Below are 14,349 nucleotides of genomic sequence, written 5' to 3' on the forward strand. Positions count from 1 at the left end.
GGTTAAGTGCTACGGCTGCTAACCAAGAGGTCGGCAGTTCGAATCCGCCAGGTGCTCCTTGGAAACTCTATGGGGCAGTTCTACTCTATTCTATAGGGTCGCTATGAGTCGGAATCAACTCGACAGCAGTGGGTTTGGTTTAGTTGGTTTTACAACATGGATGAACTCTGACAACATCTGGTAAGTGAAAGACAAACACAAAAGGACACACATTGTATGATTCCATTTACATGGAATGTCCAGAACAAGCAAATTTATAGGGGCAGTAAGTAGTTATTTAAAGCTGGGAAAGGGATGAGAAAGGGTAAGAGGATTGATATCTAATAGGTAAAGGGATTTCCTTTAGAGAGGATGAAAATGTGCTAAGATTAGACTGTGGTGATGGTTGTACAATCCAGTGTACTAAAAAACACTCTACACTTTAACTGGGTGAGTTATATAGTATGTGAATTATATCTCAATAAAGCTGTGTTTTAAAAAAATGGCAAGAGAAACATTCGTGCTGATGAAACTAATATAGCTAATTAGTATCTTCATCATCACATTTTCTGCCAGGATGAAATGAAGCCATTTCTCAATTCAACCAGCTGCTTAAGGCAGAAACATAGACATCATCCTGAACTTGTTCTCCTTCACCCATCACCTCCAATCAATCACCAAGTTCTAATCCATTCTACTCTCAAATACCTCTTGAACTTCTTTACTCTATCCCACCACTCCAGTCAAGATGGCCTAGACATGGAGTTGACAAAATTTCTCCGTAAAGGCTAGACAGTATTTTGGGTGTTGCAGTAAAATTAAAGATGCTATGTGGGCATTTATAAAAGAACAAATTTCAACAAAAAATGTTACTGGAGAAATTAAAAATATGCCAATAATGAGTTCTATTTTTTTTATTAACTTTTATTGAGCCTCAAGTGAACGTTTACAAATCAAGTCAGACTGTCACATATAAGTTTATATACACCTTACTCAGTACTCCCACTTGCTCTCCCCCTAATGAGTCAGTCCTTCCAGTCTCTCCTTTCGTGACAATTTTGTCAGCTTCCAACTCTCTCTATCCTCCCATCCCCCCCTCCAGACAGGAGATGCCAACAGTCTCAAGTGTCCACCTGATATAATTAGCTCACTCTTCTTCAGCATCTCTCTCCTACCCACTGTCCAGTCCCTTTCATGTCTGATGAGTTGTCTTCGGGGATGGTTCCTGTCCTGGGCCAACAGAAGGTTTGGGGACCATGCCCGCTGGGATTCCTCTAGTCTCAGTCAGACCATTAAGTATGGTCTTTTTATGAGAATTTGGGGTCTGCATCCCACTGATCTCCTGCTCCCTCAGGGGTTCTCTGTTGTGCTCCCTGTCAGGGCAGTCATCGATTGTGCCCGGGCACCAACTAGTTCTTCCGGTCTCAGGATGATGTAGGTCTCTGGTTCATGAGGCCCTTTCTGTCTCTTGGGCTCTTAGTTGTCGTGTGACCTTGGTGTTCTTCATTCTCCTTCGATCCAGGTGGGTTGAGACCAATTGATGCATCTTAGATGGCCGCTTGTTAGCACTTAAGACCCCAGACGCCACATTTCAAAGTGGGATGCAGAATGTTTTCATAATAGAATTATCTTGCCAGTTGACTTAGAAGTCCCCTTAAACCATGGTCCCCAAACCCCCGCTCTTGCTCCACTGACCTTTGAAGCATTCAGTTTACCCCGGGAACTTCTTTGCTTTTGGTCCAGTCCAGCTGAGCTGACCTTGAGTTCTGTTTTTTTATAATACAAGTTTGCTAAAAAGAGGAACAGAATTCCTTTTTGGGAAGACAACATTTCACTTAAGTGAGATTCAGTACCTGGAGAATGACATGTTGGTAAAGTACAGGGTCATCGAAAAACAGGAATACCCTCAACGAGACAGAATGACACAGTGGCTGCAACAAAGGGCTCAAGCATAATCATGATTGTGAGGATGGTGCAGGACTGGGCAGTGTTTTGTTCTGTTGTGCCATAGGGATAGGGTCACTATGAGTCGGCACCAACTAGACAGCACCTGATAACAACTGTAAACAAGCGTCCTATTCGAAGTCTATTTAGTGCCATGTTTTTTGCATTTCTGTGGTTTTTGCATGTGTGTGATTTCACTGTTCAAAACGACCCCCAAGTGTATTGCTGAAGTGTTGTCTTTTATTCTTAAGGACAAGAAGACTGTGATATACCTCTTAGAGAAAATATGTATGTTAGATAAGCGTTGTTCATGCATGAGTTATAGTGCCGCTGGCCATGAGTTCAATGTTAATGAATCAACAATATATACTTAATAAGCTGTCTTTAAACAGAAACACAAATAAAACAAGACTGTGTGTTGATCAGCTGATGAAAATGTTGTGACCAGAGCTGGCAGGAATCTAACCCTATATTTCCCCCAGGAACAATGGTTCAGTTTTTGCTAATTCATGTCCACAGCAATTTTATAGACCATAACTCTACAAACATTGAGGCTCAACTGTGATATATATTGACTATATATAAACAGACTTTTAAAAGAGAATAAACTAGATCAAGATACGGTTTGCAGACTCATAGGCCTCTTTTGATAGGTCCCAAACTGAAGTTTGGCTTTTACACCAAATGACATTCAAGTCCAAAGACTTCAATATCTATATGCAATTGAGAACTACTTATTAACAAAATCCTAAGTTATAAAGACTTTATATTCATAAACTAAAAGTAGCATATTTCTAGCTTACTGAGGGCTCTTAATTTAGCCTAAGTGCATGCAACATTGCTAGGTTGCTACCGAACAGATACACACACAAATAGTTGGGATTCCCATAATTTTCAGATAAAATATTTTAACAATGCATTGTCAGATCTGTTTTGATTTGGCTGTGGTTTTCTTTTATTGGTATTTTAATTAACATGTTAGTAAAATTACTGGGTTTTTTTTTGTTGCTGTTATTTTGTTCTTGTGTGAATCTTATGTTGTTTCAACTCTCACTGTTTTTTTAATCTCTCTCCATTGTAATTATTATCACCACCTGAAAGTCTGGACAATCAAAAATGTCTGAGTGCTTGTCATGGACTCAACTGTGTCCCCCAAAAAAATCTGTGTATCAACTTGGTTAGGTCATGATTCCCAGTATTGTGTGGTTGTCCTCCATTTTGTGATTGTCATTTTATGTTGAGAGGATTAAGGTGGGATTTTAACACCACACTTAACTGAGGTCACCTCCCTGATCCAAGGTAAAGGGAGTTTCCCTGGGTTGTGGCCTGCATCACCTTTTATCTCTGAAGAGATAAGAGGAAAGGAAAGCGAGCCGAGAGCTGGGGACCTCATACCACCAAGAAAGCCAGTGCCGGGAGCAGAGTGCATCCTTTGGACACGGGGTCCCTGTCTGCACCTGAGAAGCTCCTCGACCAGGACAAGATTGAGGATAAGGACCTTCCTCCAAAGCTGACAGTGAGAGACAGCCTTCCCCTGGAGCCAACTCCCTGAATTTGAACTTGTAACCTACTAGACTGTGAGAAAATAAATTTCTCTTTGTTAAAGCCATCCACTTGTGGTATTTCTATTATGGCAGCACTAGATGACTAAGACAGTGCTCTAAGGAAAAAAAGCTCCAGGCTTTTCTCCACTTTTCTCACCCCTTTTCTCACTCTACTCCCAAGAAAGAACAGACCCTGTCTTAGTCATCTAGTGCCGCTATAACAGAAATACAAATGGATGGATGGCTTTAACAAACAGAAATTAATATTCTCACAGTTTAGGAGGCCAGAAGTCTGAATTCAGGGCATCAGTTCTTGGGCAAGGCTTTCTCTCTGTTGGATCCAAGGGAAAGTCCTTATTCCTTGGCTCCTTGGTGACCTGCATGACGTCTATCCTTTCCCAACTCTGTTGCTTGTTTAACCTCTTTTTATATCTCCAAAGAGACTGATTCAAGAATATCCTATACTAATCCTATCTTATTAATGGAACAAAGACAACACATTCCCAAATGGGATTACAGTCACAAGCCTAGAGGTTAGGATTTATAACATGTATTTTTGGGGGACACAATTCAATCCATAACAGACCCCAATAACCATAGGGTCATGGTTTCTTTTGAGACTTCTTCTCTTGGAACTCTCTCTCTGTGAAACTGGGACTTCCTCTCACTTGGAAAGAAGAACCCTCTCCACCCATTAGAAAGCAAGCAAAAATCAGAGTGAGATCAAAGAGAGTGGGGAACATTATCCCATCAAGTCTAGGCAAAAGAAATCCTCTCAGTTCTATGTCATCTAGTCAGTTTCCCAGTGCTACAGCACAATTAGAGCAGAAGCCGCAGCAAATAACAAAGTGTTTCTTTGGTACTGCCCTGTCTGTATATTTTCATCATGATTTCTAAAGATGGAAGAGGAGCGGTGGGCTGCAACTCAAATTCACAATTCAAGGTTCCTGAATCTTGGCTATCTACCCTTATTGACTCAGCAAATGCTTATTTGGTACACCCTATGTGCAAGCCAGGAGCCCTGGTTGCACAATAGTTAAGCGCTCAGCTACTAACCAAAAGGTAGACAGTTCAAATCCGACCAGCCGCTGCATAGAAAAGACCTGGCTATCTGTTCCAGTAAAGATTACAGCCTAGGAAACCCTATGGGGCAGTTCTACTCTGTCCTACAGGGTCGCTATGAGTCAGAATCGACTTGACGGCATACAACAACAAATGTGCAAGCCATGCCCCTGAGTGGTGCAAACAGTTTGCACTCAACTACTAACTAAAAGGCTGGCATTTCAAACCCACCTAGCAGCTGGTGATCTGCTTCTATCAAGCCTACAGCCAAGAAAACCCTATGGAACTCAATTCTACTCTGTAACACATGGGGCGCCATGAGTTGGAACTGACTCAATGGCAACAAGTTTAGTTTGAGTTTATGTGCCAAACACTAAGATTAGCACTGGAGGTATAATGGTGAACCTTACAGACAAGGACCCTACCCTCATGGAGCTTACAGTCTAGTGTGGGAGAAAGAATTTAACAAGTAGATTAGATGACTGACAGACAGAGAGACAGACAGACAGGTATCATAAAACACATTTTATATACACATAAAACACACATTTTATTTATATGTATGTGTGTATATCTATACAAACACACAGGCATGTTTGTGTGTGTGTATAAAGCATCTGTCATTATGGACTACAATAAGTTCAGTAAGAAAAAATACAGGGAGCTCTGATTATCTTTTTCCTATTCCTATCACCAATTTGGAAACAGGATTAGGTTTCCTGTTCTTACAAAAAAAATTTCTACTAAAAAAGAAAACATTAAGAATTAAAACTATGTAAACTTACAGCTTCTCTGCCAATGAGGGGATAAAATGGGGTACCAAAAAGTTTCCTTCCGTTGATAAATGCCTTCATGATGAAATTGGTCACTATTGAAAAAAGAAGAAAACAATGAAGATGTAGATATTAATGTGTCAGAGCTTTACACTTAAGCAAGAAATCTACTTTTTAAAACTTACTTTTTCTAGAAACTCCAGCACCGAGGTTATGATTCAAGTCAAAAGGGTCTAGAAAAGAAATATTTGAATTTTTTTTTATTAAGAATTATGTTCACTGGTTGCTGAGTTGGAATCGACTTAAGAGCAGTAAGTTTTAATGGTAACATAAAATATACGTAACGGTCATGTTGTTGTGGATGTTAGGTGCCATAGAGTTGAGTCACAACTAGAGTCTAACACTACATATACTCAAACCAGGGGCCGATTAACCAGTAAGCAAAGTACACACAGGCTTAATTGCGTTTACTTACTAACCTGTAGTGCACAATTTCACATGGGTCAGGTACAATTGTGCACTACAGATTACTAAGTAAGCACAAGTAAGCCCATGCATACCTTGCTTAATGGGTAATCCATCCCTGACTCAGACCAAGTCGGCAAATTATTCTTTTAAAATTATAGATTAAGGGATGGAAACTGATAAACATTAAATGGAAGAATCGTCCAAATCCTAATGTGTTTCAGTTCCCCTCCCAATTTCCTTGGTCAAATGACCCTCTGGTTTTTTGTCTCGTGCCTGAATTACTATCAGCTGAATAATTACCTTCAATTGCAATGCATTTGGATGTCCACTGCTTCTCAAAAGTTGTCAACAGCTTTTTCTGCCGAATGCTAATTACATATTCCTTGAAATCAAACTCTTCAGTATAGAAGCGAAGCAGTCCCAACCAAAGCTCTCCTAATGTTTCTGTGTTCTTTCCAAGTGAAGGTAAACGCTTTTTCTAAATGTAAGCAAGAGAAAATGAAATAGACAAAAATGTCCATAGCTATCCAAAGTATGAACAGCAAATTTAAGTAAAATTATTAAATTATGCAAATCAATGAGTGTTCTATAACAAAGACTATATTACCAGTTCTTCTGTTTTATCAAAGAAAAAGGCATTCCATCCATCAACCATTCTCTGTGGAATCTGTTTTCCATCAAAGATCTGCAAAAAAAAATTTTATTATCAGATTTCAAAGTCAGCCAATCCAAAGGACTAAATAATCTTGTATCATTTTAGAATCTACCTGTAACAGACATACTGAAATATTTCTATCAAAAAGAACATGCCATGATGGTGTAGTAAGTTGATGCCAAGTAGTTAATGAATAAAAAGTATATCTGAAAGACTAAAACGGGCAAGGGATATCTTAACAGCATTAGACTTTCCAAATGACACATTTACTATTATCCATCTGGCCTATCAAAACATACCCAGTCCAAAATTAATGAGGCAAAACAAAGAAAATGAAAATGGCACTTTCATCAACAAATAATAGGTACGGAAATATACAATAAATAATACTTAATGATCCTGTACCCAAATGAAATCAATAGTATTATTACTATTATTTTTGGAAGAAGGGTCTAGCACCTTTAGTCAGTTATCTGTATCAGATGAGGCTAAGAAGCACCTAGACACTGACCTTTTTAAATGGACTATCAGGCAACTTTCCTGACATCTTAATAAAGACTACAAAATGTTCATTATTAATTATAAATAGTAATTCACTACCCTAAAGAAGGAGTGACAGGAAAAAGGAATGCTATTTTAAAAGAAAAGTAACTCATAGGGTCGTAGTATAGGCGCAGCTGACCTCCACAAGCAATTTGGACAACTTTTATTCTAACAGGAGAGATGCAATGAAGTGCAAAGTGCAAAAGGCTCAAAGTTAACAGACATCATTTCTATCTAGTCTTGGTCCTGCCAAAGAGTGACTCTGGACAGGACAATTATCCCCCTACGTCCTCATTTTTCCAATGAAAACAAGAGAAGACTAAACAGATCCTTCCTTGGAAGGTCAATACGTAAAACAGATAAAATCAGAAGTACTCCAATAAATGCCTGAGTGGAGAAAACACCTATTCCTTATCCGGCCCACACACACTAATGGGGCTCTTTTAAGGGCTCCGTGGGACCTCTAATGCTTACCAGAATACAGTTTAAAACAACGAGATAAAGTAGTTCCTATGTCTCTTCAATTCTAGATAGGCAGTGATTTATAAAATTAACCACATGTCTGGCCCCTTCAATCTCACTCTCAGGTTTAAGTTCCTTCTAGATAGCGACTAGCTTATCTCTGGAGCCCAAAACCCTACCATCCCTAAGCCTGCCATGCAGTGAATGCTTACTATGTTTGTTTAACAAATGTATTTACTCTGTAAGCATGTTTTCATAAGTATTCAAGTTTCCAGGGACTTAAGCTAATGACAAGTTTTTATTTACACATAAACAGTTATCAAGAATCGTCTACCGTAAGTCTGACACTTCATAAAACAAAAAAGGAAGAGCCTGAAGATTACAGATATTAATATCTGAAACAAAAGACATGGGATCTCGCCCTCAAGAAAAAAGTTTTAAAAGAGGCTGAAGTATAATATTTTACTCTTGTAGATTAAGATGCTATTACAGATACTACATGCTTTGTATAGTTTTATTCATTTACCAGACATTGAAATAATACAAGCTACTTAAGACTTTGATTCTTTTAAAGAGAATTCTTAGTTTTGAGTAACAACCATGATCCAAATTCAACCATGTTGGCTGATAACACAGCAGAGGAGACCTGTGATACTTTGGAGAATGATTAAATTCTCATTTTTCTTGTTCTTCACAACTCTGATGTTTCATGGTGTTTAATTCTCTACTCTGTTTCACTGTTTTAGCCCTTAAAAGCACTAGTGCTATCGTCTTGTTCCCCTACACGTACCATACACACACAGAGAAATGCTTTCCCTTTTGCTCTCTCCTCCCATCCTCCCCCCTTCTCCTCTTTATCTCACTCCCATCAACCATCCTTCACTCAGCACCCAACAACCTTCCCTCTCAAACTTCACCAAAAAATCTAGCATATTTGTGCAAGGGAAACCCTGTACATCTCCTTATTTGTTATTTCAATGTAATATTTTAATGTCTACATCTATGTTTAAATTATAATTTTAAGCTGATATAAACTAAGAAAACGAAGAAGTTTATAATATTAAGTGTGAACAACACTCCTATATCCTCTTTAAGTATTAAATTTTATATGAAAATTTGCTTTTATTTATGATGATATGCTAGAATACAGCAAAATCTCTCTTAGGAAAGCTCCTTTTGACCTAAAGAACATTATATTGTTGACGACCAAAAAAACCACTCTTAGCTAAGTCTTTAATACCCACCCACTTAAAGTCTAAATTTAATTACAAACGGAGCCAGAGATCATCAGCTTCATTAAACATATCCTTACCCTTAAAAGTTGATCGATGCCAATGACCAATACTTAAATGATGCCAGAGCAATGGACAATGGGGTCCCATATGACAAGCAAAAAAGGCCAGAAGCAAAAATCCATACATCATCAGTCCATATGTATCACAAAGCCCCCCACAATCAGAGCTCATTATGATGGAAAACATCCCATGGACTGTCATTTCATCAATCACTGTCTGTTAAGCAGATAATGGGAAAGTTCTTGAAAGTTGACTATGGCAATCCTACCTAAATTTTTCCAATAATAATGTTAATAATGCTGCTAATAATAATAACAATTAAAACAGTAAAAATAATAGTAAAAGTAACCACCATTTATGAATGCCTACTTTGGTATCTACTACATGCAAAGGCATTTGCTGTCTGTTTCTTATATAAACACTGAAAAATCAATACTACTATTATTACATTTTGACTGCTGATGAAACTCAGCCTTCTGGAGGTTAGGCAGCTTGCTGAAGGTAACACTCTCAAAATTAAGAAGACCAGTTCTCCTTGGCTCCAAATATAATACCCTGCTCTTTCCATATACCATACTGTCTCAATGGCTCTTGAACCATGGGTGATAAAATGAGAGAACATAAGACAAACCAGCATGAAAATAAAATTTGTGGCTTAATTTTTATTGACCACAGTATTGTGTCAAAAGTGATAAATGGCTGCTATGATATTACTAAGGCCATCATGCATAAGATCTTCCAATTTAAAGCCTAAACAATTAGACTAATACAGAGAGTGATCCATTCTAGGTAGGCCTAATTTAATTCATGTTAAATTTTAAATATCTTATAGTGAACAACCTTGTTACAAACATATCACCCAACATAAACGCAGCAACTTAAAACTTTCTGCTAGGAAAAGATATTTTAAATTTTTATTTCTCTTCCACTGTTTTGTTTAAAAGAGGGAAGAAAATGCTGGTAAAACCACATGGTATTCATCAGAACTTTTTAAAACTTACTAAGGCCATGTGACATAATCACATGGCTTACTATTTTGTGGTTTCCTTCTTTGTCATGACTATCAATGTTTATGTGAAATCAGAATATGGGATTTTTACAATTACCTCAGAATTGTTCCATCAAAATAACCACTCTTCTAAGAAATTAGAACTGGATCCTCCTTAATGCTGGCAAATCCACTTTGTGCCAAGAATCAGAAGGAACAGATGGATGATTAAGAACTCCTTTGTGCCTATTCAGCTACAAAACGGGACTCTATGAGTCACCAATTTTGAGCGAATGAGTATAATCTGCTTCTTTCACTGTACATTATTAAGCTTGATGCGATTAACATGACTTTACAAAGATCATGAAAAATTTCCTTGGGTTTGCTCTCAATAAAAATTCAGAAGGTTAAATAAAGTATGTTGTTGTTAGGTGCTGTCAAGTCAATTTTTGACTCATAACATCCCCATGTGATAGAGGAGAGCTGCCCCAAAGGGTTTTCTAGGCAGTAATCTTTACGAGAGCACCCTCGTGGCACAGTGCATAAGTGCTCAGCTGCTAACTATAAGGTCAGTGGTTTGAATCCATCAGCCACTCTGTAGGAGAAAGATGTGGCAGTCTGCTTCCATAAAGACCGACAAGCCTTGGAAACCCCATGAGGCAGTTCTACTCTGTCCTATAGGGCCACAATGAGTCGAGACTGACTCGATGGCAAGAGATTTTTTTCATCTTTATGACATCAGATTGCCTGGTCTTTCTCCCACAGGTTAGGCTCAAACCACCAATCTTTCAGTTAGCAGCCGAGCGCTTAACCACTTTGCCATCAGGGCTCCTTGAACAAAGTACATACAGGAATAAAACAAACTTCATTGCTAGGGCAGTGATCATATTCTGGAGACATGAAGGTTATGTATTTGCATCTGAGAAACTGAAACATATACAAGTTCAAAAATACATATGAGTTAATGGTTGGCTACAAAAATTCCGTAATGATCTGCAGCATTGTAAGACTGAAATACAAAAAGGTCACAAAAGATATTCAGTGGTTCTGTTCACGTAATATTTTTTGATAGTCTGTATTCTCCCATATAATAAAAATTTTTGTAAGATTCATCATATTTGATTATATAATTAATGGAAGAAAAAAACTTAGGATGTTCATGATGGGAAAACCCATTATATAATAAAGCGAGCAAGATATACTTCTTAGATCTATTGTTTGCACAAGAAAACTCCTTTATAGTTTTCTTAAAGACCTACCTCTTGTAGAACTGGGATAACAGGTGGTTTTCTCTGCTGCAGAAAGTACAGCACCATGAGGATATACGCATACGAAGATAAACTTCCCCTGGAAGCATCTCCAATGTCACATCGCTAAAGAAACATAAAATAATGATTGAAAATAAAATCTGAGATTTTCATTAAATGCAGAAGTACTGACTAATCTGAGATATATTTTTTAAAGCCATTAAGTTAGCTAATATCCAAAAGTTCAATGACAAACTATCATAGATGGTGTGAGGACACAGCACTGTCATACATTACAGTTGAGAGTATACCGTATTTTTACACAAATAATGCACTCCTTCTCTGTTTGCTGGCCATGCACTCCCCCCGTGAGTATTTCTGTAACTGCACTATGTGAATTTTTTTACAACAACATGTGGAAGAGAATTGGCATGGTGGCACTTGTGAGGGTGCCTCACAGGGGGCAGGGGAACACAGCCAGCAAACAAATGCAGAAGGTATGCGTTATTTGTCTAAAAATACAGTAAATTTGCACAAACCCTATCAAGAATAGTTTGATAATATCAAAATTAGAAAAGCACATGTCCTTTAACCTAATTCTGTTCTAAGAATTTATACTGCAAATATACCAGAAAATGTGTGAAATGACTAAATAACCAACTTTTCACTGCAGCATTTTTGTTACAGCAAAAACCCAGGCACAAGGTTCATCTGTAATGCAATGGTTTAAAAAACTGTGGCGTATACACCTAACAGAATAACATGCAGCCATGAAAAAAAAAAAGATTAGGGAAGCTCTTTGTATACTAAAAATCTACTGCTGAGTGGAAAAAGCGAAGTGGAGAATGTTTATACTGCATTTACACTAGTATTAAAAATGGGGGACAGGATTTATGTACTTGCATATTGTAGTATATTTTAGGAAGATACAGAGGAACTTTTAACTTTGGCTAGGAGACAGGTGTACATGGTAGATTTTTCACCATAAACCCCTTTAGACCTTATGAATTCTAAACCACACGAATATGTCAGCTACTGAAAAAAATTTTTAATTAAAAGCAAAAAACAAACAAAATCCTAGAAGAATCCTCAGAGACTTTGACTAAAGGTACAGCTGTTATCTGCATATAAAGAGAGGAATAATTTTCTTATATGAACCACCTGGTTTCATTACTAAAACTGCATGTACAAAGCCACCACGTTGAGTTATTTTTGTGAAATAGATCTAGAAAAGTAGTCATCTCAAGTCTGATTTGTGGTATGTGCCTGAATTAATTTTTTTCCTTAAGACGCCCTCTGTCCATAGAGATGTATAAGAATGTCTGATCAAGTATGCCTCCCTGTCGGAAGACGGAGCTTTTTGAAATGAAAATCTGATAGCAGTGCAATGGATCGATTTTCTTTTTTGCAATGGCCCTTCTTGTCATGGTCTTCTATGTTTTTCTTGGTTTTTATTTTGAGTTATGGAGTTGTTGTACTTCTTTGTGGTTATCTTAATATTTACCCCTATTTTTCTAAATAAAAACCTATCTTGTATTGTCCTATACTGCCTTGTTTCCCTCTCCATATGGCAGTTCTATGCCTCCTCTATTTAGTCCCTGTTTTTGATTATGTGATCTTTTACATATTGAATTCAATGATTCCCTGTTTTGAGCATTTTTTTCCTTTTTAAAATTAATCTTAATTTGTTTTTATGATTTCTCTATTTGAGTTGACATCAGGATGTTCTGTTCTGGGACCTTGTGTTGTGCCAGTATCTGATATTATTGATTTTCTGACCAATTTCCTTTAGTATTTCTTGTAGCTTTGGTTTGTTTTTTGCGAATCCTTTAAGCTGGTGTTTATCTGTAAATGTTTTAATTTTGCCTTCATATTTGAGAGAGAGTTTTGCTGGATATATGATCCTTGGCTGGCAGTTTTTCTCCTTCAGTGTTCTGTATATGTCATCCCATTGCCTTCTTGACTGCATGGTTTCTGCTGAGTAGTCTGAACTTATTGATTCCCCTTTGTAGGAGACCTTTCTTTTCTCCCTGGCTGCTTTTAAAATTTTCTCTTTATCTTTGGTTTTGGCAAGTTTGATGATAATATGCCTTGGTGATTTTCTTTTTGGATCAATCTTATATGGGGTTCAATAAGCATCTTGGATAGATATCCTTTCGTCTTTCATGGTGTCAGGGAAGTTTTCTGCCAACAGATCTTCAACTATTCTCTCTGTATTTTCTGTTATCCCTCCCTGTTCTGGAACTCCAATCACACGCAAGTTATTCTTCTCGATAGAGTCCCACTTGATTCTTAGGGTTTCTTCATTTTTTTAAATTCTTTTATCTGATTTTTTTTCAGCTATATCGGTGTCAATTCCCTTATCCTCCGGATCCCCCACCCTGCATTCCAACTGCTCGATTCCGTTCCTCTGACTTCCTATTGAGTTGTCTAATTCTGTAATTTTACTGTTAATCTTTTGGATTTCTGAATGCTGTCTCTCTATGGATTCTTGCAGCTTATTCATTTTTCCACTATGTTCTTGAATAATCTTTTTGGTTTCTTCAACTGCTTTATCAGTGTGTTCCTTAGCTTTTTCTGTAGATTGCCTCATTTCATTTCTGAGGTCATCCCTGATGTCTTAAAGCATTCTGTAAATTAGTTTTTTATAGTCTGCATCTGGCAATTCCAGGATTGCATCTTCATTTGGGAAAGATTTTGATTCTTTAGTTTGGGGAGTTGTAGAAGCAATCATGGTCTGCTTCTTTATGTGGTTTGATATCGACTGCTGTCTCCGAGTTGTCTATAAGATATTGTAATGATTTATTTTATATTTGCTCACTGAGTCTTACCTTGTTTTGTTTTCTTTCAATATACATAGATGGGCTACTAGATTGCACCGTCTTGGTTGTTGTAGCCCTTGAATCACTTATGTCCTATTACCAGCTGGTTTGGGCTGTTACCAGATACATAAGCCAAGCCTAAGAGTCCATTCACTATTCTTGAGTAGAATCTGATTTTGGGTCACCAAGTGTGTGGTGCAGACTGTCACCTATCCACCTACAGGAGTAGTGGTGATAGTTGTGTGCACCAGATTCTAGTAGCAGCAGGAGGTCACACTCCAGGGGGGGCAGGATGCTGACAGGTTTCCCCTAAGTGCCAGTGAGGTAGGTGTGTCTCTGTTTCTAAAGCACTTTGGTGGGTGGGCTCTGCAGCTGTACCTTAGGCACCCAATGCAAGTACCTCTACAGATTGGTAGGTGTCACCATCCTCAGACCCCTAAGGCAGGAGGCTAGGTGGTCTGGGGGGAGTTTCAGCCCTCAGTTCCCCATTGTGGGTCAGTGAGGGCTCTGTTTAATACGCAGAGATATCAGACCTGGGAAACTTGTCTTTCCAGTAATCCACTAAAA

At 37.9% G+C, this 14,349-nt stretch overlaps 1 protein-coding gene across 15 annotated transcripts in view; it reads right to left on the reverse strand.

Annotated features, from left to right (window-relative positions):
• TUT4 (terminal uridylyl transferase 4) overlaps positions 1 to 14,349 on the reverse strand; it is a 173,265-nt gene that overhangs the window by 33,796 nt on the left and 125,120 nt on the right. For all 15 annotated transcript variants that reach the window (XM_064281965.1, XM_064281968.1, XM_010591279.3 and 12 more), the window contains 5 exons: positions 10,973 to 11,086; positions 6,378 to 6,455; positions 6,071 to 6,248; positions 5,488 to 5,535; positions 5,315 to 5,397 (listed from right to left, as the gene is read on the reverse strand). In XM_064281965.1, coding sequence (XP_064138035.1) covers positions 5,315 to 5,397; positions 5,488 to 5,535; positions 6,071 to 6,248; positions 6,378 to 6,455; positions 10,973 to 11,086 — 501 coding nt within the window. The remainder of the gene's footprint in view (positions 1 to 5,314; positions 5,398 to 5,487; positions 5,536 to 6,070; positions 6,249 to 6,377; positions 6,456 to 10,972; positions 11,087 to 14,349) is intronic.

The sequence above is a fragment of the Loxodonta africana genome, chromosome 3, assembly GCF_030014295.1.
Source record: "Loxodonta africana isolate mLoxAfr1 chromosome 3, mLoxAfr1.hap2, whole genome shotgun sequence".
NCBI classification, from domain to species: Eukaryota; Metazoa; Chordata; class Mammalia; order Proboscidea; family Elephantidae; genus Loxodonta; species Loxodonta africana.